General features: G+C 51.0%; 2 protein-coding genes and 1 long non-coding RNA gene across 4 annotated transcripts; 2 read left to right on the forward strand and 1 right to left on the reverse strand.

Moving 5' to 3' along the window:
• The first annotated feature begins 7,108 nt into the window (after positions 1 to 7,108).
• On the forward strand, positions 7,109 to 11,143 carry HOXA7 (homeobox A7). The gene is made up of 2 exons (XM_003772075.3): positions 7,109 to 7,693; positions 9,055 to 11,143. The coding sequence occupies exons 1-2, from the start codon at positions 7,318 to 7,320 to the stop codon at positions 9,357 to 9,359; spliced, it is 681 nt and encodes a 226-aa protein (XP_003772123.2). The 5' UTR covers positions 7,109 to 7,317; the 3' UTR covers positions 9,360 to 11,143.
• Positions 11,144 to 12,456: 1,313 nt separating this feature from the next.
• On the reverse strand, positions 12,457 to 16,967 carry LOC116419603. 2 transcript variants are annotated; one of them, XR_004229853.1, is made up of 3 exons: positions 13,918 to 16,967; positions 13,222 to 13,618; positions 12,457 to 12,556 (listed from the first exon to the last, which is right to left on the reverse strand). It is a non-coding gene; the product is annotated as an uncharacterized LOC116419603 (long non-coding RNA). The 2 variants fall into 2 exon arrangements; XR_004229852.1 differs by having other exon boundaries at positions 13,222 to 16,967.
• A 7-nt stretch (positions 16,968 to 16,974) lies between these two features.
• Positions 16,975 to 21,383, forward strand: HOXA6 (homeobox A6). Its single transcript, XM_003772093.3, has 2 exons — positions 16,975 to 18,248; positions 19,615 to 21,383. The coding sequence occupies exons 1-2, from the start codon at positions 17,810 to 17,812 to the stop codon at positions 19,878 to 19,880; spliced, it is 705 nt and encodes a 234-aa protein (XP_003772141.1). The 5' UTR covers positions 16,975 to 17,809; the 3' UTR covers positions 19,881 to 21,383.
• Position 21,384: the final 1 nt, after the last annotated feature.

Consider the following 21,384-nt stretch of genomic DNA (forward strand, 5'->3'; position numbering starts at 1 on the left):
GATTCTGAGAGATTTTTCTTCTTTATTCATTGTCACTCGTCCCTAAAAAATGAAGAGAGAGTCACCACCACCTCCTTTTTCTCCTTCTCAAAGTGGCACTCTCTCTCAAGACTCAGGAGTCTTTCTTTCTCTTTCTCCCCTCCTTTCCATTTCTTTCTTTTTTTCTTCTTTTGTCTTTCTGTCTTTCTGCATGTTTCCACCGTCTCTCTCCTTTTGTTTCTAACTCGAAGAAAAGTCTTTTCCCTAAAAGGTAGGGTTCTTGTGGAGAGATAAAAATCTCAATTAAAAAAAAAATAAAATTTAACCAGTGGCCTGAGGAAAGAAAGGAAGAGGAAAGAAAAAAAGGGGGGGGGGGAGGAGAAAGAGGTTTTTTTTTAAAGGACAAAAAGCTAAAGGACTTGATTATATGTAAGTCTATACATATAATTTGCGTGTGTATTTATCCAAAATGAAATATCTTGAGAGGAAAAAGGAATCGTCCTTTTTTTCGGGATATGGATGGACTCCAGAGAACAACTAAAGAATCTTAAAAGGCGGATTTAAAGTGTAGTTCCTGCCTGAGCTGACATTTTAGATCTCGGAGAAAGCCTTCTTCCTCCCCTGCACCCGCCCCCCACTCCCCACTCCCCCACCCCGGCTGTCTTTCTCAGGCAGGGCACGGGCAGCAGAGACGCCCAAGAATCACTAGGAGCCCTGCGTTCTAGGAGGGCCCAAAATTGCGAACGTTCAGAGTGGCAAGTTTTGGCAGAAAAAAATCTGTAGGGAAAACGCAGAACCACCGAGCGCCATAAAAGAAAATGACCGCTGTTAGCGTTTATGGGGTGTAAAGAGCTTCAGGGGGAGAGGACAAAACTTAGGGAGCCGTCGCCGCCGTGGGCCGGGCAGGGAGGCCCCTCAGAGGTGCGGGGGCCTCGGAACGTTCGGTCGAACCCTCTCCTCTCCCCCCCCCCCTTTTAAAAGTCGCCCTCTGGAAAGTTGAATATGTTGTTATAATTAGTAAAAGGGGAAATAGTTCTACTAGTCAAAAGAAAAAAGAGCGAGAGGGTGAGGGAGGGAGGGCGGGAGGGAGCCCTTAATTGGTCCGTGTTGGGACACCCTCTGTTGCTGCAGACTGAAGAAACTTCAAAGAATGGGCATGAAGGGTGTGTAATAAAGGCCGGGTCTGCAAACTGTCTGGAATTCGGCCCTTAATGAGTTTACAACTGTCCAGCCACAATTAAGATTTTTCCACAAAAGCTTTTTTTCATTTATTTTGTCTGGTCGCCGAAGATAAGGTGGGGGGGGGGGTGTAAGGAAACAGCCCCTTTTATGGGTTCTGGTTGCTGCCCCTTGGGCGGCGTGGGCTCCGGTGTGGACATTTATCTTTCATGTTTTCTAAGCAACAGAGTAGGAGGACGGTTGTTTCCCCCCTTCTCCTTTCTATAATTGGGACCCTGCAGCGGGCTGGAAGCGGGGCCGGCGTCCCTGGCTCCAAGGCCAGCTGGTTAAGGGGCCAGCTGCAGCAGGCCCGGAACCCAGGCGGTCCAAAGAGCTGCAGCGGCACCTGGGAGCCAGCAGATGGCAGTGTGGTTCCACGGAAACCGCTGTGCTGCCGCCATGATGCCCTCAGTCCCGACCCTGGGCAGCTTCTAAAATGTCGACTTTAAGGGAGCGTTTCTGGATTTGAAGCCAGTGATTTGAGTTTAACAACGGTCAGATATTTCCGGCGCTGCTCGCGCTTTGACTGATGCCTCGGTGGGAGGGTTAGAAAACCCCCAAGACGATAAGTCGGTTTCAGGACAAGGCTCGCGGCCCTGAGGCGGAATTCTGGGAGAGACGGGGGTCTGCGGAGCGCGGGTCTTTGAAGGGCTTTGGGGGCGCCCCTCCGGCGCTGGCATTGGCCGCCCGGCGGGGCACTGTCCGAGCGAGAGAGGCCCCGCCTCGGGCTCGGTCTTCCCGGGAAGGGCGTCCTCACTGCAGTAACCCGCCCTAGCGGGCCAGCCCGCGGAGCCGGGGGGCGCCCGCGCGAAGCCCGGCCCACGGAGGGGGGACGCGCCCCCACTCATGATAAAACAATGACCAAAAACCCCAAACCCGACAAAACCGGTCACTTAAACAAACTGGGCAGCGACGCCCTGGAATTGAACATTAATTCTAGCAGTCTCGGATTCTCCTTCTAAACGTTGCCTTTGGCAGGCGGCTCAAAGCCCTCTTGTAGCTGTGTAAATGTGTATAGAAGAATTGCACATGTGTAACATATATTGGCTTACTTGCCGTCTAGGAGAAGGGACGGGAGAAGGGAGAGAGGAAAAAAAATTGGAATGCAAGATTTTGCGAAGGTGAATGTTGAAAGTGATCTATGTAATATGTTTTGAAAATAAAAAGCTTTAAAAAAAACCTATTGTATGTCCCACCAAAATCCCTTTTCATTTAACTTCTAGCACAACGATTTGTAATATTTTAACAACAAAGACTGTTAGTATTTTTAAATTGATGTTTATTCTTGAATTTCAAAAGCAGAGCCACGGTTATTTTTATCTTCGATTCGTCTCCTCTTTCCTTCTTTTCCTTTTCTTTCTTTTCTTTCTCCTCCTTCTCTTTTTGGTTAAAAAAAAAAATTGAGAGAAGAGCGCCAGGATTTTAGGCTTTTTTCCCCCCCTGGTTCAGAGGTAGGAAAAGAGAATAAATGAACCACAGCGACTGAAGTGTGAGCGGGGTGCAGGTCCCAGGAAAGAAGAGAAAAAAGGAAGGAATCAAACAATACCTCTCCCCCAGAAGCACAAAAAAAAACCCCCCAGCGCCTCTACTATCACTCCACGTGGAGAGTGGGGAAGCTGGGAGCTGGGTTTGCTTCCAAGTGGAAAAAGCAAAAGAAAACTGAGAAAACCACTAACCCACCCGAGAGCTCTGGGAATTCGGCACACGTTGTATTTATTGGGATTATTATAGTCTCTGCCAAGCCCACAAAATGTTTATGACCCAGATCTCCGCGACAAACTCGTTGTAAAATTGAGGACGGGATTTTGGCTCCAAGTCGACCTCTTCCTTTCTTTCATTCTGTATGTTTGTGGGATCTATATCTATTTCTCTCTGCAGATAGATCTCATCTCTATCTCTAACAGTAACTAGATTTATCTCGATATATGTAAGTATATTATATACATACATATATATATAATATGCGTGTGTATTTATCCAAAATGGTGCATGTAAACTCACACTATATATCCATAGAAAATATTTATAGTGAAATAATTTCATAAATCGCCATTTCGATCCAGACAGATCTGTGTTTGCTTCTGGACACATTGCGACTAAATAGAGAAACATTTCATTGTAGATAGTTGATGTGTCACAATATGTATTGCACACGCAGCCCGCACACATAATGCGTAATAGATAGATTCATGTATAAATGAGTATTTATGTATTTATACGTGGTAGGAGCCCACATAGATCTACTGCCCTAAAGGCCACCGCGCCGGTCCAGATTGTCCAAGCCGGGAATTTGACTGGCCAACCCCTGGGCAAAACCCCCTGGAAGTAGCGGCCTGCCTTACCCCGGGTTGTGTCGGCAGAGATTCCAAGCTCCCGGCCCTCTGCCCACACATGCCCTGGACTGGCAGGAGGGCCTCGGGAGCCAGTGCTGCGCTGGGACTCCGAATTATTCGGCCAGACTCGAGAGCGCGGGCCGCCGGGCCCCTGGTAGTGGCAAGCGAGCTTTCCTTCGCCACCCTGGCGGCGTCTGCGGCCGGAGCCACCTCTCACTGTAATTCGTTGCTAATTTTCACGCGTCTGTAATGAGTTTATCACCGAATCCCGCCAGTCCCGAGATGTCCTGGATTACAAATAACAAATACTGTCTTTGCTCAGTTGGAGCAGAGACTGAAAAGCAAAACGGCAAAAAGCGCCGTGGAGCAGAGCATTAAGAAATGTGCTTGGAGGCAGAGCTGGCAGAGAGAATGGGGCTGGGGAGGTGAACGCCAATATAAGATGTTGTTTGCATTAATATGTAAACGGAAAACATTTATTGATTACGATATTTCTAGCTCTAGCTCTTCAGAACCACATCTAGGAAAAGAGAGCTAGTAGCTGTAAACACATCCAGGAAAAGAGAGCTAGTAGCTATAAACTCATGGTGGCTATTCTCTCCAAATGAAATAGATCCTCATCATTTTCAGGTCAGATAGATGTGTGATTAGATCCATGTCGGCGTTCTAACTCGATGAGTTGCCTTTGTAGAAATGCAAGGATGAGGTATGTGGATCTAGAACTATATGGGCACCTGTGTGCGGGACCATTTCTCCAAAATAATGTTATTATTTTTATTTCTATAGCGACTCTAATGCGAAGGGGCAAACCTCCGCAGACCTAGACAGAATTTTTGGCTTTGGAACATAATGTAACCTGCGTTTGGGGGGGATTTCAAATGCACAAAAATTGAGAGGGAATACATAAGGGGATGTATATGTGTTATGTATGTGTATATAAATACCTACAAATACACACGTGTATACAATATATTTCCCTTCTCTGAATCTCCCCAATTAGGGGCCGAAGCTTAGGCCGATCCCCCAGAAAGATACTTTCAGAGGTTTGGGGGCAGCAGTCGAGCCGACACAGGCAGAGAACAACCCGTCTGTCCCACAAGGGGAAGGGGCTTGCAAACTGTAGTTGTCGATATCCCAGGCGCGGAGAGCTGAAATTCGTTCTGTTTCTCCCCACTTCACATCCCACGCTCCTGCTTCCCCAGCCCCTCAGTAAAGGGCATGGTCTGTTTGAAATGTCATCTCTGCAAAGCCTGTCGCCTATGCTCTCGGCTGAGTCTAGACAGGGGCTGGGCAGCCTGCTTCTTTCTCTTGCATCTTAGTCTGTTGTCACCAGAGGAACAATTTATTGGTCTAAAGCAGCCTAATTCAGTCGCTTTGATCTCCTGAATCGTCTTCTTGTTGCCTTTGCTTTTACTTAACGTCCCCAGGCCTCTATTTCCTACCAGAATTTGATGCTGTTTAGGATATTTGGTCTTTTTCTCTTCCCCCCATTCAACCCTCCCTCCCTTACTCAGGATAGGGCCGGCTTCCTGAGATGCCATAAACGGGGATCTCCGGATATTGGACCCACTGGTTCCGAACAATTACGTGTCCAGACAAGGGATCTGGGGCCCAGCTCTGCGCCAAGACACCCACTAGCCCACCTCCTCTTCGGGCCCAACGTCCAATGAGCCCCGGTCCTCCTTTAGCAAAATTTAGTGGCATTCCCCTTAATCCTTGAATTCTGGGGTGGTTGGGCCCTGCCATCCTTCCTGAGCCCCATTCCACCCAGTGCCTTTTGTGTATTTTTTTTTTTCCAGAGTGTCAACACCCATTGAGCGTGCAGCCAAACACACCGGCCAGGAACCATCTCAAGTGGTGAGCAGCGCTTTGTACCCAAGGAACCAAACTCTCATTTGCAGGAGAATTTCCGGGGCAATCTATTGTGCTCCCTCCAGTTTATGATGTGCAATACAGGCGGGCAGTAAAAGCTGTTCTGACCCGGGCCCTCTGTCTGAGGGCCGCAGCAAAGTCATTTTACGATCCGTTTAGAGGAAGGGCTCGCCCCGACATCCTCAATGGAGAGGCATTTCCATTGTTGGAAGGCAGGCTGGCCTGGGGGGGGGGGGGGGGGGTGGGGGGGGGGGGGGGGCTTGCTTGGCTTGACTGGAGGGGGGTATATGGGGGGAAATAAAGGTGGCCTTTTGCAGCGGAGCCCGGGAAAGGTAAGCGTGTATGTGCGCTGGCCTGAGTTTGTGACCGTGTAGGGGCTTGGGAAAAACAATCTGGAAAGCAGCTGAGAAGGGGGAAAGCAAGGCTTTGCATATTACGCTTCCCATTCCCTCCCTCATTATTTAAACTGATTCTTCAAAGAGGTAGCGCTCTGAAGTTCCTGAGAAGGACACAAGTCACCTCAATTCTAATTTCTGTTTTCTAGACCTGTGCTCTTGTCACAGTACGTGACCATATTTACACAATACAGATTCAATGTGGGGCAGCGGGGCTGAGGTGGCCGAAGGGATCCTTCTTTAACTCAATTTGCTTTTCCGATTTGTCCTTGAGGCTGTTGAGCCCGAGGCCAATGGCCTAGCTCGGAAGGTGAGGGGAGAAGGGGAGGGAGGGGAGAAGGTTATGTGAAAGGGGTTATGGTAAGTGTTGCCTCCCTAGCCCCAGGATTGCAGGGTCCTGGTCATAGAACAAAGGCACGTTAAAACTGGCTTCGTGGAGACCCTAAATTCTCCAGTCAGGCCAGCCGGTTAGACTGGAGTGGAAAGGGAGTGGATGGGCACAAAGGTGGTCTCTCCTTCCAGAGAGGCGGCTTCTGGAGTAAGGTGGCCCCAGTGACCAAGGAGTGAGTCGGGTGCAAAATAGAGAGACGGGAAAAACGGGGTTTGGGAAATCCGTTTTGCACATTAGAGTCGTTTAATATAGGGATATTTCATTTCTTCCTTTGGGGGGAAAATTAATGCCACAACTGCTGAGTCAGAGATTCTCTGAAACTTTTACTTCACTTGGGACACATGGTTCCAGTTTAATGTGGTGACTTGTTTTGTTTTAAAATTTAATTTTAACTGCATCTGGAAGCGACTGTGCCTTCTTGGCAAGCCCCGAGAGGCAAAACCCTGCTCGTAACGGGCAATTTGGGAGAATGAATTAATAAAGACGACAGACAGACAGCGGTCGTACACGGGGCCCCTCAAAGTCACGGTTCCAAGGCACCCGGGCCGGCACCTTGCCCGTCCAGATCCAGCCCCGCGAGGGTTCGGGGAGGGGAAAGGGTGGGAGGGAAGCTTGGAGAGTCAGGGAGGAGAAAGTGGGCCGAGGGGAGACGACCGTCTGCGAGCAGGAAGAGGGGCGGCTGGTGGGAGTAACGGGGTGGGAAAGACTCGGAGACCGCTCCAGGAGGGGAGAAGTTCGCCGCTGCCCGTGGCTATCCTTAGCAGGGGTGCAAGCGTACAGGGAGTCCCGGGGCCCCAGGGCGCGCGCGCGCCCCGGCCTCCAGGGGCCCACAGCTTCAGTAGGGCACAGGGCGCAACGAGCACAGAGCGCGCACACACTCCCTCCCCCGTTTGAGCCTCTTCCCCTGCCATGCTAGGAGGGAGGCTGGAGTCACCCTGAGCTCTACCACCTGTGATGGAGGAGGAGATTGGCGGAGACCGTCATATGACCGGTCACGTGCTGGAGGCAAGCTCCGTCCAAAAGAAAATGGGGTTTGGTGTAAATCTGGGGGTGTAATGTTACCATATATCACGCTACCTCGTAAAACCGACACGGGAGCCTGCCGGACAACAAATCACAGGTCAAAATTATGAGTTCTTCGTATTATGTGAATGCGCTTTTTAGCAAATATACGGCGGGGGCTTCTCTGTTCCAAAATGCAGAGCCGACTTCTTGCTCCTTTGCCACCAACTCTCAGAGAAGCGGCTACGGACCGGGCGCGGGCGCCTTCGCTTCCTCCGTGCCCGGCGTGTACAATGTGAACAGTGCCATTTATCCGGGGCCCTTCTCGTCCGGATACGGCCTGGGCTCAGACGCCTACAACCTGCACTGCTCGTCCTTCGACCAGAATATCCCGGTCCTCTGCAATGACCTAGCGAAAGGCAGCTGTGAGAAAGCCGAGGCGAGCGCCCTGCACAGCCAGGCAGACACCAATTTCCGGATATACCCTTGGATGAGGTCTTCAGGTAGGGGCAGCGGACACGAGGCGAGCAGGAGAGAGGAGAGGAGGAGGCAGGAGACGACCGGCCTGCAGGGGAAGGACAGGAGAGCGCTGGCTAGGGCAGGGGAAGGACAGGAGAGCGCTGGCTAGGGCAGGGGAGGACAGGGGAGCGCTGGCCTGGAAGGGAAGGAGAGAAGGCAGAAGAGGGGAAAGGGGAACGAGAAGGCAGGACAAGGAGGAGAGGAGGACAGGGCAGGGCAGGAAGGGACAGGAGAGTGAAGGGGACAGGACAGACAAGAGAGAAGCAGCAAGGGGGAGATAAGAGGGCAAGGCAGGGCTGGAGAACAGAGGCCAGGCAGGCAGGCAAACGGGGAGCCAAAGTGACTCCTGTCAGAGCCAGCCTCCATGGTTTTAATTATAGCAGAGGCGCCATTGCGTAGAGAGCCCGTAGCATTGTATGTAAATGAGTATCATAAAACTTTTTATTGCCCAATTAATGGCTTCTATCCTCGTAAATTTATTTAACTCCGTTTGCTTTGGAATTTTTAACATTAAGTGTATTCGATCGCCATTTTCTTTTCTTTTTTCCTTCCGCCCCCCTCTCTCTTTTTCTTTTTCTTCCTCCACGGAGAGAGGAGAGCTCCTGAGCCACCCTCGCCCCTCCCCCGCCCACACCACCTGGAGCTCGGGGAGATTTGGGGGGGAACGTTCCAGGAGGATTAGGGGAAGAGGGAGGCGGAGGGGAACGGGGGAGTACTGGTGAGGGGACGAGAAGACATGGGATCCAAGGCGATCTGGATGGGGGAGAGATGCCCACTTGGCCAGGGAAGCCGCTTTGGGAGTTGGGCACGATTGGGGGTCCAGGAGGGAACGGAGAAGACGTCCAAGGCAGTAACCGGCAGATATGTGCATTGGCTCCGGGTAGCTGCTGCTGGGCCTCTCTTCGACTGGAAAAGCAGATAAACTCCCCTAACTTGCCCCCAGTCTATATATTGCTAACTTCCCTTTGTCAGAACAGGCATTGTGGAAACTTAGCCGGCTGGAAGGAAAAAAAAAAAAAAGCCTTCTAAAGTTTGGCAGGGACTTGATGTTTCCTCCCCCACCCCACCCCCACCCCCATAAAGATCTGTTTTTAAAAATCTCTTATTATCCAGACACCCTCCCCAACTTCATAGACAAGTGGGGGCAGCAGTAATTGGAGAACTGGCTGGGACTGGGGCTGGGGGGGAGGGGAGGGAGGTCGAGTAGCCGGGCGGGAGAGGCGAGAGAAAGAGGGGGTGGGGGCTAAAGGGTCCGGGCGCCTGGGGAAAATAAGGAACTTGTCCTCTGGCTCCCCGACTAATCCCCTCGAGGGGGGTGTTCTCTCGTGCCCGACACTGTTCGCAGGTCCGGATCGCAAGAGGGGCCGCCAGACCTATACCCGCTACCAGACCCTGGAGCTAGAAAAGGAGTTCCATTTCAACCGCTACCTGACCCGGCGGCGGCGCATCGAGATCGCCCACGCCTTGTGCCTCACCGAGAGGCAGATCAAAATCTGGTTCCAGAACCGGAGGATGAAGTGGAAGAAAGAACACAAGGACGAGGGATCTGCCGCCCCGGCCGCCGCCGAGAGCGCCTCGACCACCCCTTCGGCTGGGAAAGTGGAAGAGGAAGAAGAGGAGGAGGAGGAGGAAGAGGAGGAGGAGGAATGAGGCCGGAGCTGAAAGAAGCCCGAGCCGCCCAGCCGAGCTGTGGAGTCTGAGGGATGCACGTGACAGTCGGAAAAGCGTCTTTAAGAGACTTATCCGTTTTGTTTTTAAAAAAGAAAAAGAAAAAGAAAAAAAAAAAAACCCTTCCCTAGTCAATCCCCACCCCCACCCCACCCCCAAACCTTCCTCCCTTCTAGCTCAGCTCCTAAGACTGGCGGTGCTGAGGTATCCAGGAAGGCCGAGGTATCTAGTCTATTCTTCCTCTTCCCTTCCCCTGCCCCCTCTTTCTCCTCCCTGGGTCCCTTGGAGTTTCCTAGCTGAGTTCCTCTACCCTGAGCCCGCACAGGCCCGGGCCCCCCTGCCAAGTCGGTGCCCTCGGCCCCGTGGCTGCTATCCCTACCCCTGGCCGAGGGATCCCGACGGGTACACAGCGCTGGCGCTCAGAGAAACTACCTAACAGAGTCCTTGGGCTCGGTCACCCCCCTGATGAAGAGGGCAAGGGCGTCCAAGCGCCCACCAAACTACCTAATTATGCCAACCCAGAGCTCTGGGGGCTTCCGTTTCACAATTCAGAACCGTCTCTTTCATTTTCCTTCCTGAAAGGGCAATAAGAGCAAAGGTGGGGAAGGAAGAGACGTTCTGACAACTCACAAAAACACAATTACATAAATACACACACACCTAGACAACCACTACACTCCAGCAATGAGCTGTACTACCTATCTGATTTCCAAACTACCTATTTTTTTGCTTCACCTACCTAGCTCCTTCATTGAGACTGTACTTTAGAAATCCGAGAAGGATTAGATGCTAAAGATGACTGACAAAAAAAAAAAAAAGAAAAGAAAAGAAAGAAAGAAAGAAAGAAAAAAGAAAAAAAGAAAAAGAAAAGAAAAAAAAAGAAAAAGAAAAAAAGGGAAAAAAGTATAATATTTTCAAAAAAGCTTTTAGTCCACTTGACTGGAGCGCTTCTTCGTAGCTTGGGCAGAGAACTGGGGACCAGGGCTCAGTGGCTTCTATTTAAATTGAAAATGATAATAATAATAATAATAATATATTTATTCCAAAGCGATTCTAAATGAAATCATATGCTGCAAACTGGCTTTCCTCTCCTTGTCTGACCATTCCGAGTGCAGAAGAAAATACCTCCGCTTTTTGGGGGAGGAGGCAAGGAGGGCACCCTTTTCCCCTCGACTGGCACCCCATTAGGCTTCTGCTTGGCCTGCCTTCCAAGGGCTGCAATATCCTCTGAACCAAGTTTCTGGCGAAAGTGACCATTCCCTGTCCCCCGTACTTATATACACCTTCTCCTTACCCTTCTCACCTCTCCACCCCGCTCTGTGTCTTGCCCCTCACCTAGTGTTTAATATTGCTGCCCTGACTTTTCCTACGATAACAAATCCTGTATATATGGAGTTTTGGGGGCCATTGATATTGTCTTGAAGCTTATTTGTAATACCTTGCCCTGACTCGGGAAGGCTGTGTGTCATTCACTGGGATACCTTTGTAGAGTGGTGTTTTGTTGCTAACTCCCATAGCGAGGCAAGCGGGCAGGGCAGCTCTAACGCCCCGTGGAGGCTGCCCAGTCTCGGTCTCGGCCTCTGAACCTAACCCCGTGTCTGGTGTTCCCTCGTGTTCCCGTCAACTTTGGCTCTGCCGTCCACGTAGGTCTTGAGAGTCCCAACTGTGTGTGTGTGAACTCCGCGGAGGTGACTGTTCCAGTCTCGCCCCCCGCAAATGTGGTTTATGTTACATAGAAAAAATAAAATATATGCTTGGTGACAATAGACTTGGTTTCTTTATTCGCGCTCAGGCACCATAAAAAGCACTGGGGGGAAATAAAGGGGTTTGGGTGCGGAGAAGAGGGAGAATATCGCCTGAACGATATGGGCATGTGACATTAGGACACAAGTTTGGGCTATTTTCACGCGTGTGTGGAGACGTGTTTGTGCGCGGACACACGTGAACACGAACAGACACTTCCATCTGCCAATATTCGGCCTGTCCTTTATACGAGGACCCCCTCCCCAAACTGCACCTTTCTCGGGGTAGGATCCTGGGGATGGTGGAGGCAGGGAACCTCCCTCGCCAAGTTGGCTTTGCCCTATTTCCCACAAGTGTCCCTCGGCTCAGCTCCAGATTCTGTCCCGCTCGGAAGCCGGGTCCAGCCGGGTTGAATCGGTCTCCCCGAGAATCTGATTCCAGCTCTGGGGGAGGTGCAGGGTCCAGACCGCAAGCAGGACAAAAAAAAAAAGTGGGGCCCGATGGTCGAGCTGTCCGCGGCAGGCCCTGCTGTTGATTGTGATTTCCCCCATCCCGCCCAGTCCCGTTCCAGCCCAGCCCAGTCCGTTCTAGGCCATCTCATCCCACCCCGGGGGCTGCTGCGGCAAAGGGCTCGTGGGGAAGAAAAAAGGGTTCCTAGGAAATCGAAATTCACTAAAACTCTGCTGCAGCCGGGGAAGAGAGGGGGAGAAAGAGGATGAAGGCAGGCCGAGAGGGAAGGAGGGGGAGGAAGGCAGCTCAGGGCTGACCTAGAGGCCCAGAGCTCGACTCCGCTTGCCTCTGCCAAGCGGCCTCCGCCGCGGCCTCCTCCTGGCTGGAGAGCGTCTAATCGCTCCTCCAAGAAAACGAGGGCAAAGTGGGGCTGCAAAAAGCCCAGCCTAGCACTCCTGGGCTGCCTTTCTGGTAAGATGGCGCCTCTGTAAGACCTGCCTCTTCTCAGTGATGAGGAAAAGGCCATAAATCCGTTGTTGTTTATGAAAATTTACAACTTTGCAATACAACTTTATGAGTTGTTCGGGGTTTCCATTGGCCGCTGTCGGTCATGTGGATGGCAACCGTGAACATGAACTTTTTTATAATTTCCCTTGCGAGAATAGAGCTGCATTCTTTTGCTGAGCTCGGTCCTGCTTCGGATCTCGGGCTTTTCAGTCCCTATAGCGTTTGCTCTTTGGAAGGCAATGGGGAGCGGAGAAGGAGGGGATGCAGGGGCCGCCTCCAAGCCCCGACCTGCCGGCAGGGCCCTTGCCCGGAGCCCGGGGGGAAGGGAAGGTGGGGCACGCTGGATCCAAGCTGCCGACTGGCCGATTTTCGACTCGCAACCTGGCTAATTTCCTGCTTCTTCTGGCACCAAAAGGAGAGCGATTCGTCTCCCGAGCAGCAACCGAAGCGACAGCTGTCAGAATGACTGGAGTTCCTTCCTGTAAGCCAGAATCTAAAGGTGAGACGCGGAGAGGTAGCCTAGCAGCCCTCGAGCTGACCCTGGCGGGAGGGATCTCGGAGAGCATAAATGGACACAGATGTGGAGACAGACATCCATACCCACGGAGACATCCACACATAGATCCCTACACATTTGCGTGTCCGAGTGGGGAGGCACATCTACCTTGTATATTATTATATGGGTCCCACACATCTGTACACACATAGATTAGTTCTACGAGATTGCGCATCTGGTTGGCTATGGGCAAGGCTCAGAATCCTGGCACTGCCAGAGCAGCAAGAGCCGAAGCCTTCGCCTTCAGCCACTCAAACTACCAGTGTTTGTCCCCTGAACCAGAGGCTTGTGATTTTTCGCAGGGACCCACGATTTGGGGTTACGGGCTTTTTTTCTCATAGAGTATTTAAAAAAAAAAAAAAATCCTGTGCTGGTGCTGGTGATTCATTTTAATTCGGATTCCCGCCTTCCCTCTCCTACCCCCTCCCCCAAAACAACGAAGGAACCTATTTCCGGCAAAGGAAGGGGAGGGAAAAAAAAGGGGGAAAAACAATTAAATGGGCCGGTTTTTATTTGGGTGCGAGCTGCCCCTTAATTTGGAGTGAATTCAGTTTGCCAGGGGAAAAGTAATAAAAGAGAGACACTTACAAACTGAGAGAACCCTCTTGCCATTAGCAGCTTCTCGTTTGGTACGGGATTTCCAGGAGAGAGGTCTGAAATGGGAGAATAGAGGAAATGGATTTGTGCTTGGAATTTGGGGGACTTGGGGGACTAGGCTTACGTGTTAATTGGCGGAAGTTTCGCTGCTGGTGGAGATGGTTCTCTTCGAATGGTTCGGTTTGTACCGTGGCCGAGAGCGCTTTGGGGTGCTTTGGAGCAGATACTGCAGCGTGGATGTTTGGGGGCCACGGCTGTTGTTGAGTGACTGTGTGTCCACCTCCGTATTATATCTCTGGGTGTCTGTGTAGTACAGTCTGGAAGCTCGCTACTCCTTTTGAATCCTAAGCGAATTTCTTTTAGTTTAGGACCGAGGACTTGTACTTGACTGTAAGGGGAAGAGATTATGTTTTAAAAAAAAAAAAAAAGAAAAAGAAAAAGGGGTGTGTGTGTGTGTGTGTGTGTGTGTGTGTGTGTAGAGTTCACAGGCAAAAGGCAAACAGATCGAGACCCGGGGAGGGCTGAGAGGGCTATGTTTTCGTAACCGATTTGCGAACATCCGCACGCGTGTTTCGGTGGTCCAGGGCGCCCCCGGGTCTGCGAGCCGCGGAGGCGAGGAGAGGCAAAGTCCTCAGCCAGCAGCGGTGCGGGGGGCTGGGGCTTGGGGATTATCTTGGTATTCATTACCGTAATTCAGAAGGAGCCGCGCGCACTCCTAATGTTAACACCGGCGTTGTTTGTGCTCCGTCGGCTGCTAAAGAATTGTATTTGCATGGCACTGCGGTGTCTGCTCCCCTGCAACTGCAGCAAGGGGGGTGCGATTATTTATGGCGACTCGCTCGGGGCTCGCTGCTGCCACGCTGTGGCCAAAAGCAGTAGCGGCGAGCGTCCCCGGCCAAGGGGAAGCCGAGCCTTGGCGAGAGTGGCTTCTCACTTCCCCTTGGAGGAATTATTGGAGTGAGGGAATGGAGGGGGGAGGGAGGATGGGCCTAGTCAGAGAGGTGGTGGGCACCTGGTCATTTCTGGAGCACGTCCCACCCCAGTTGGTTCTCTGCGGGCCCCTGGATGGCCTGGACACCCCCACCCCCACCCCTAACTACCCATTTCTGGAAACCGGTTGCATGGCTTGGAGAGGACTGATTGTGAATAGCACGGCTGCCTCCTCCCCCAAACTGAGGTCCCTCAGGCCCGTGGAATCCAAACAATGGTTCTGGGAGGGGGAGGGGGTCGGGTAGCCAACATCGTTTGGATCTTGGCGTCTGAGAGCGAGCTCCGGGGCTCGTGGGCGGCCCAGGGCCGGCTCTGAGCTGCAGAAGCGACGTAGCTGGTGTCGGTGGCTAGAGAAATTGGGGTCTGTCTGGAATGGTCGGGTGCAATTGGGCCCCGCACCTGTGTGATGAGCAGCCTCTGACTTATTGCTCCTATTGATGGGAAGGAGACTGCGTGGCGTGGCCGTGGCCCTGCCTGACTGTGGACTCGCTGGAGTTGTCACTATTTCATCGGGCGAGACCGAGGAATAGCGGGCAGAGTCTGGGGTCCTTGGAGCCCCGGGCAGATCCCAGGGATAGCCTCTCCCCTTTTGAAGAGCATTTTCGAGGTAAGTGGCCTTTCTCTCCCTCTTCCCTCAATTGCTTTGCGAGAGTTGAGAGGTAGCCCGGGGAGGCGTCTGGCCTCCGAGGGAGCCCCTGGGGTCTGCCTCGTGCTGTGGTCTAACCCCGCTTGCTTGTTGTGTGGGTTACACCAGTTTCCTGGTGTGCGTGTGTATTGGTTTTGATTCATGAAAAACACCTAAAGCTGGATGGTGAAACAAATTGGTCGCCTGCCAACCTATCACACATCAGCCTTCTAGAATACGCTGGGTTTCAATTTTGTTTTAGTTCTGGTATTAAAAAAAATTTTTTTTTTTTTCCGGTTTAGTCACAACGGGAACAAGGACATAACGTTTTTCCCTTTTACCCCGAGAAATGAGAATTTCACTTGGTCTTGGGAAAATCCTATCGAGAATTTAGGCCAAACCACGAAAACAATGACAATTCACCCCAAATCCCAACTCTCACCCCGAGGAGTGGAGGGTGCTGGAGGGATTGAAAAGGCTTGTATAAAATGGAAATGTTTCCAGAGATAGCCAAGTCACACCGCGCCTCTGCTTTTCACAATATTCCAACAAATACCTTATTTAAAGCTTTCACTGCAAACGCCCTACCTCAAATCAGGACTTTCTCCCACGGAGTTTTAAACCCCAGATTCTTTCTCTCTCCCCATTGTTTTCATTTGGCCTCCATTCTAAAATAAGTGGGGGAAAAGATCCTATTTTGGCTGCTCCATCCCAGTCCCTATTTATTTTTGGTGAAACTTTCCAGGGAGAGGTTTTGTTCTGGAAATAGGCACGAGGACTTTAGCTCCGTCCCATAAAAAAATAAAATGCGGCTGCACACAATATATAAAATATATGTATATCTCTATATATCCATATAAATACAACTTACGATGTTTGTAAACATCCATATGGACCCACCAGATCTCTCCAGATGAGGAGGATGAAAAGAGAGATAGGAAAATGGAGGGGGGATAGAAAGAGATTAACAAAGTTCCTGCTTGATCACTGAAGGTAATTGCTACTGCCACTGATATCGCTGACACCACCAGGATATTGCTGAGACTTGCATACATTCGCTAGGGTTTTACTGATCTTATAAGCAGCCTCCGGAAATGCAGCAAGATGGTATAAATAGACTTTCTCCAGCCACCATAGAATTCAGGGTTTTAAAGCTAATCCAGAAGGCTTTACAAACACCACCATAAAAATGCCACTGGGACGTTATTGCGTTTTTGTTGGTTGTTGTTGGTTTTTTTTTTTTTTTTTTTTTTTTTTTTTTTAAGAGATGGATACATCTGCAGGGAAGTCAAAGATCTAGGGGCAACACCTCTTGGAAAGTCAGCCTGAGAAGCATTCATTCATTTATTCGCCGTCTGGGGCACGCAAGGGGTTAGATAGCCAGAATTTCTGGGGCTAACTCCCAGAACTCTACCCAGGACATGAGCTCGTCAGATTTGGGGCTGGGCTAGCCCTCCCAGGGCACAGATTTCGACCTTTATAGATCTATCAGTTTATTCAAATGTTCTGAAAGCCAGAGTTCGATCATTTAGTCCTCCGGATTGCGACCAGGGCCAGAGCTGCCCGGCCTGTCTGAGTATTGGCCCACCGCCCTAGCTCAATAGAGAAGTCTTTTTAATAAGGTAAACACGTCTCTCTGGATTTCGATTTCAGTGTGTAAACAGCCGCAATGTACTGAGGGAAAAGGACTCGGGAACATTCTGAGGGATTAGGAAGGCCGAGGGGGTTGGGGGAGACCTTGATGGCTTCGGGCGCCCCCAAATCTTTACAAGTCGCGTATTTGGTTAGTTACTTAGTTAGCAATTTCCTTCTGCTCTCGGTAGAAAATGGCTGGATTCGGGATCGCTCTTTCGGGAATTAGTCTGGGCAGAGGAGAGTGGGGATTTCTGTCGCTGTGGCCCAGGTGTTTGGGACCTCAGCAGTCGTCGCAAGGTCGCTGTGTCGGGGCAGTAGAGGGGCTTAGTCTTTTTTTTTTTTTTTTTAATGGAATGAAGCGGCTCGCGGCAGGAAAGGGGGATCAGAACCATTTAGGACAGTGCCTGTGCCTGACTCTCCGGTCAAGCAGAGTGCAAATCTGCCTTTCGCCCCTTTCCCTCTTTTACAGGCTCGGCTGGACGAGTTGTCCGCAGGCCTCTTTTAGGGTCAACAGGCGAGGAAGGGGTGACCCCCTCTGCTTCCCAAGTTTCAGGAAGCAGAAGAGAGGCAGGAGGCCTTCTTTGAGCTTTGCCCCTCCCCTAGAGAGTGCGGTGGGACTCCAGCGCCCACGGGTGGGAGGTGAAGGAGAGGTAAGGGGAAGGACCCCCTGACCTCGGCCTCCCCCTGGCGGAGCCTAAATAGACGAATGGGTCCCTTTCTGCAGTTTCGGAGCCGTGTTTGGGAGGGAGGGGGAAGTGGAAAGAGCTATGGAGTGGGGGGAAATCTGTGGTTGTCACGGCCCCTCTCGGCTGAAGATCTGTGGGCGTTCCAGTTACTCATGAGAGAGAGAGAGAGAGAGAGAGAGAGAGAGAGAGAGAGAGAGAGAGAGAGAGAGAGAGAGAGGCAGAGAGAGAGAGAGAGGAAGGGAGGCCTGGCCCAGGTTCCCCTCCAAGTCTGGGGGGCTGGAGGGCTCTCAAACCCCGGGGGTCCCGAGGCCAAGGAGGCCGAGGCCGGCGCCCTCCCCGGCCGCCCTGGGCCGGCGTTCCGGGAAGAGAGGCGGGCGGGCAGGCTGGCTGTGCGTGCCCATTAATCTGCCGGGTGTGCGGGCTGGGGGTTGTTTGTAACTTTGCTGGCTCGGTCGCCGCGGGTCCCCGGGGAGCGGGCTCCACGGCTCGCTCCCATTGGCCGCCGCGCCGTCAGCTGGTGCTATTTGCTGCTGTCGCTTTTGGCGCTCGGCCATCCAGAAACAAACCAGTTCGATGACTACTAATAGTTATAGCCAGATGTACTAATACACAACAAATCACGGTCCTGCAGAGGGGAGCGCAAATGAGTTCCTATTTTGTGAATCCCACTTTCCCTGGGAGCCTGCCTAATGGACAGGACTCCTTCCTCGGGCAAATCCCCCTCTACCCAGCTGGCTATGACGCTCTGAGGCATTTCCCCGCTTCTTATGGGGCATCGAGCCTCCAGGACAAGACATACACCTCACCTTGTTTCTACCAACAGTCCAACACGATCATTGCTTGCAATCGAGCGTCCTATGAGTACGGCACCTCTTGTTTCTACTCAGACAAGGACCTGAGTAGCGCCTCTCCCTCGGGCAGTGGCAAACAGAGGGGCCACGGGGAGTATCTGCACTTTTCTCCTGAGCAACAATACAAATCCGAAAGCAGCGTGCAGGGCAAAATCTTAAATGACGAAGGCAGCGACCGGAAGTACACGAGTCCTGTTTATCCCTGGATGCAGCGGATGAATTCCTGTGCTGGTAAGTCATTGGCATGCAATTCCCCCTCTAACCCCACCTCCACCAAAGAAAGGAAAGAAGGGAGGAAGGGAAAAGAGAGAGAGAGAGAGAGAGAGAGAGCAGATAATAGAAAGAAATAAAGAAAAGAAATAAGAAAGGAAAAAGTTTTCTTTTAGATTAAAAAAAAAAGAAAAGGAAAAAAGAATTCAATGTGGAAATTAGGTTATAGGAAGGCAGGGCTCTTTTCTCCATGTAACGTGACACCTTTGGGGAGTGGTGAGGGGCTGCCATTGCCAAGTTATTTGGGATCTATAACATGGACAATCTGAAAGGGAGAGAGAGAGAGAGAGAGAGAGAGAGAGAGAGAGAGAGAGAGAGAGAGAGAGACCATGCTACATCCTCGTGTGAAGTTCTCAAGCCACGGTGGACCAGCATTCTACACACACACATCATTAATGATCAATCTCCCTCCACACCAAACCCCCCTCTCTTATGCGCCCTGGAGATGCAAAGATAGATGGAGATGCCCAATCTTCTCTCTCCTAGTGACACCCTAAAGCAGTTGGACGACCCAGGTCTCCAGCTTCAGAATTTGTCCCTCCTACTTCCTCTCCCCCTCTTCTAGAAACTATTGCCTGCATAGCTAACTTCTTCTGAGACCCTAGGAACCCTTCAGTTCCTCAGCAAGGTGGGCTTAATTAAGGTGGAGGATGCCCTAAAGACCCTATTTGCCTTGAAGGCCATTAATTTCCAGAAACTCCAGAAAGCCTATCCTCTCTCCACCCTCATTTCCTCTGCTTTCCCCAAGTTCCACTAACAGAAGGTCCTTTAGAGCCAGACTGCAGGACTAAAGCAGATTTGGAAACCTTAGGTCTTGTGCCTTTAAAAAAAAATCCATTTATCTTTAAAGGGGGCATGCTCCATTTTCTTTCGTGCAAGGTGGTTTTGGAAAAATCACCGAGGAGCTGTGAGAGCTGAGTCTTTTGATTACTTACAATTTGGCTGCCCTATGATGGCTTGCTTTCACTGATACCTCCACAGATGTTTGTGCACACTCACACCCAGGCACAAACACATGATTGTCTGCTTCTCTCTCTAGAGAGAGAGATTAGTATGGCTCCCTCTCCAGCCCCCAGTCGTTCCTTCGTAGATATCAAAAACACAGAGCAATAATTGTAAGTGAGAAGACCCAAGCCAGCCAGGACAAATTACACTGACCCGTTTAAGCTCCTTGATTACTGCAGAATTAGCCAAGGCAGAAATAAGCCGGTGTGCTTGCCCTTCTAGGAGAGACTAGAGGGGGCTAGCTTAGAGCCTGTCTTGTTCTTTCTTCCTGAAACCCTAGATCTTTTTTCAAAGCGATTCCCTTCACCTTTCTTTCTCCCAGGTACCGTGTACGGCACCCACGGCCGAAGGGGAAGGCAAACTTACACGAGATATCAAACCCTCGAATTGGAAAAGGAGTTCCATTTTAACCGCTACCTGACGCGAAGGCGCCGGATTGAGATCGCCAACGCGCTCTGCCTCACAGAACGACAGATCAAAATATGGTTCCAAAACAGGAGAATGAAATGGAAAAAAGAGAACAAACTCATAAATTCCACACAGCCCAGCAGCGAAGAAACAGAGGAAAAGGCAGGGGGAGTAGAATAACGAATGCATCAGCAAAGTTCCCAGGCCTTCCCCTTTCTTAGCGGCTTTCCCCCCTTGTGTTCTCCTTCTGCCAACACTATTGCTGCCCTAAGTAATCACAGCCTGTTATTTCTAAAGCTGGAGGAGAGGCTAGATATTTGCAATCAACTGTGTGTTTCTTAAGAGAAAAAAAAAATAGGAGTCATTTAGAAGTCTGTTGTGTACATAGCTCCCCTTTCCCTTCTCGTGTAAAGTCAGTTAACCAGGGACCCCACCCCCAGAAGGGACCCTGTTTTCTGTTGGGCATCTCGGATTGTCCGAGTGTCTGCTCTAGTAGCTGCGATTCGGTTACAGAAGCGAATAGGTGCATGGTTTAGCATCTGAACTGTGAGCTAATTTGGAGGGGGAAAAGCACCAAGCCGGCGTTTCAACCCTTTGAGAATCTATTTACGGTCGGGGTCGTCTCCTCCCTACGGTGTTTGGGAGCTGGCGGTCCAGCGGGCTCTACAAAAAGTTTTACGGTAGTAAGCAACAATGCAACAAGACATAAACCAATAAATCTGCTGAACAAAGAAGGGAAAAGACAGTTGGGGTCCCCCCACGCCCCCTCCCCCCAAAAAGACCTCTAAGAGTCATTTCGCCTCGGGCAAAAATGGGCAATGGAAGAACTTTCAGGAAACAAAGAGTCGGCTAGAAGGAGCTATAAAACTCATGTTCCCCAATGAAATCGGCTAACTGTAACTGCGAAAAAAAGCAACCTTCCAGGCAAGGCAAGAAAATCGGGGCACTGAACTTTGCAGGCTCGGGAGAAGCCCGATCTTTCCGAGGGGACAGGACCACGGGAGTCCCAGCTGCAATTCCACAAGATCGGGTTGTTGTTGGTTCTCCCCCCCCTCTCCCTCCTTTAATGTCAGTAAGAAGGGGGCATTTTTTTTTTTTAATTAGGTGGTACATTGGCCTGAGCTTCCCGTATTTCCAAGTGGCTCATGGGCTTGGTCCAGACTGTCTCTTATCTCTCTGCTACCTTTGTCATTTACTTTCGAAATTCTAAGCCCAGGAAAATAAAGGCGACAGCCCCAGCTGCCCTGAAATGCTTCTCTTCTGGCTCTCCTTGAATTTTTTCTCATCAAAACAGGACTCCCAAAGCAAGTCTATCCAGCTATCTCTGCATCGCCCCGGCACAGCCTCTGCATTTTCGGGGAACCAAGCCTGGGCACAGAGATACGCAGCAAGAAATCCCCTTGCTTTCAGGGCTGGCCGGATCGGGCATCTGGAATACGAAGATTTTCTCCGAGCTCTGTCTTGAAAGCGATGGGAATAGCTATCTATGAAAATCATATTTGTTTGTGGGGGAAAAAAAATTTCGGCGGGGACCCTAAGATTGTACGGAATTTGACCTCGCCTTGGAAAACTACGACACAAAAGCTATCTTTGCTCGATGTTTGTCATTTAAAATCGGCAGGGTAGTGTCCCTTATGCGCCTGCAGAAAAGAGGGCTGCGATTGCAGCTGCTGAAGGGGGGGGG

This window comes from Sarcophilus harrisii, chromosome 5, assembly GCF_902635505.1.
Source record: "Sarcophilus harrisii chromosome 5, mSarHar1.11, whole genome shotgun sequence".
NCBI lineage: Eukaryota > Metazoa > Chordata > Mammalia > Dasyuromorphia > Dasyuridae > Sarcophilus > Sarcophilus harrisii.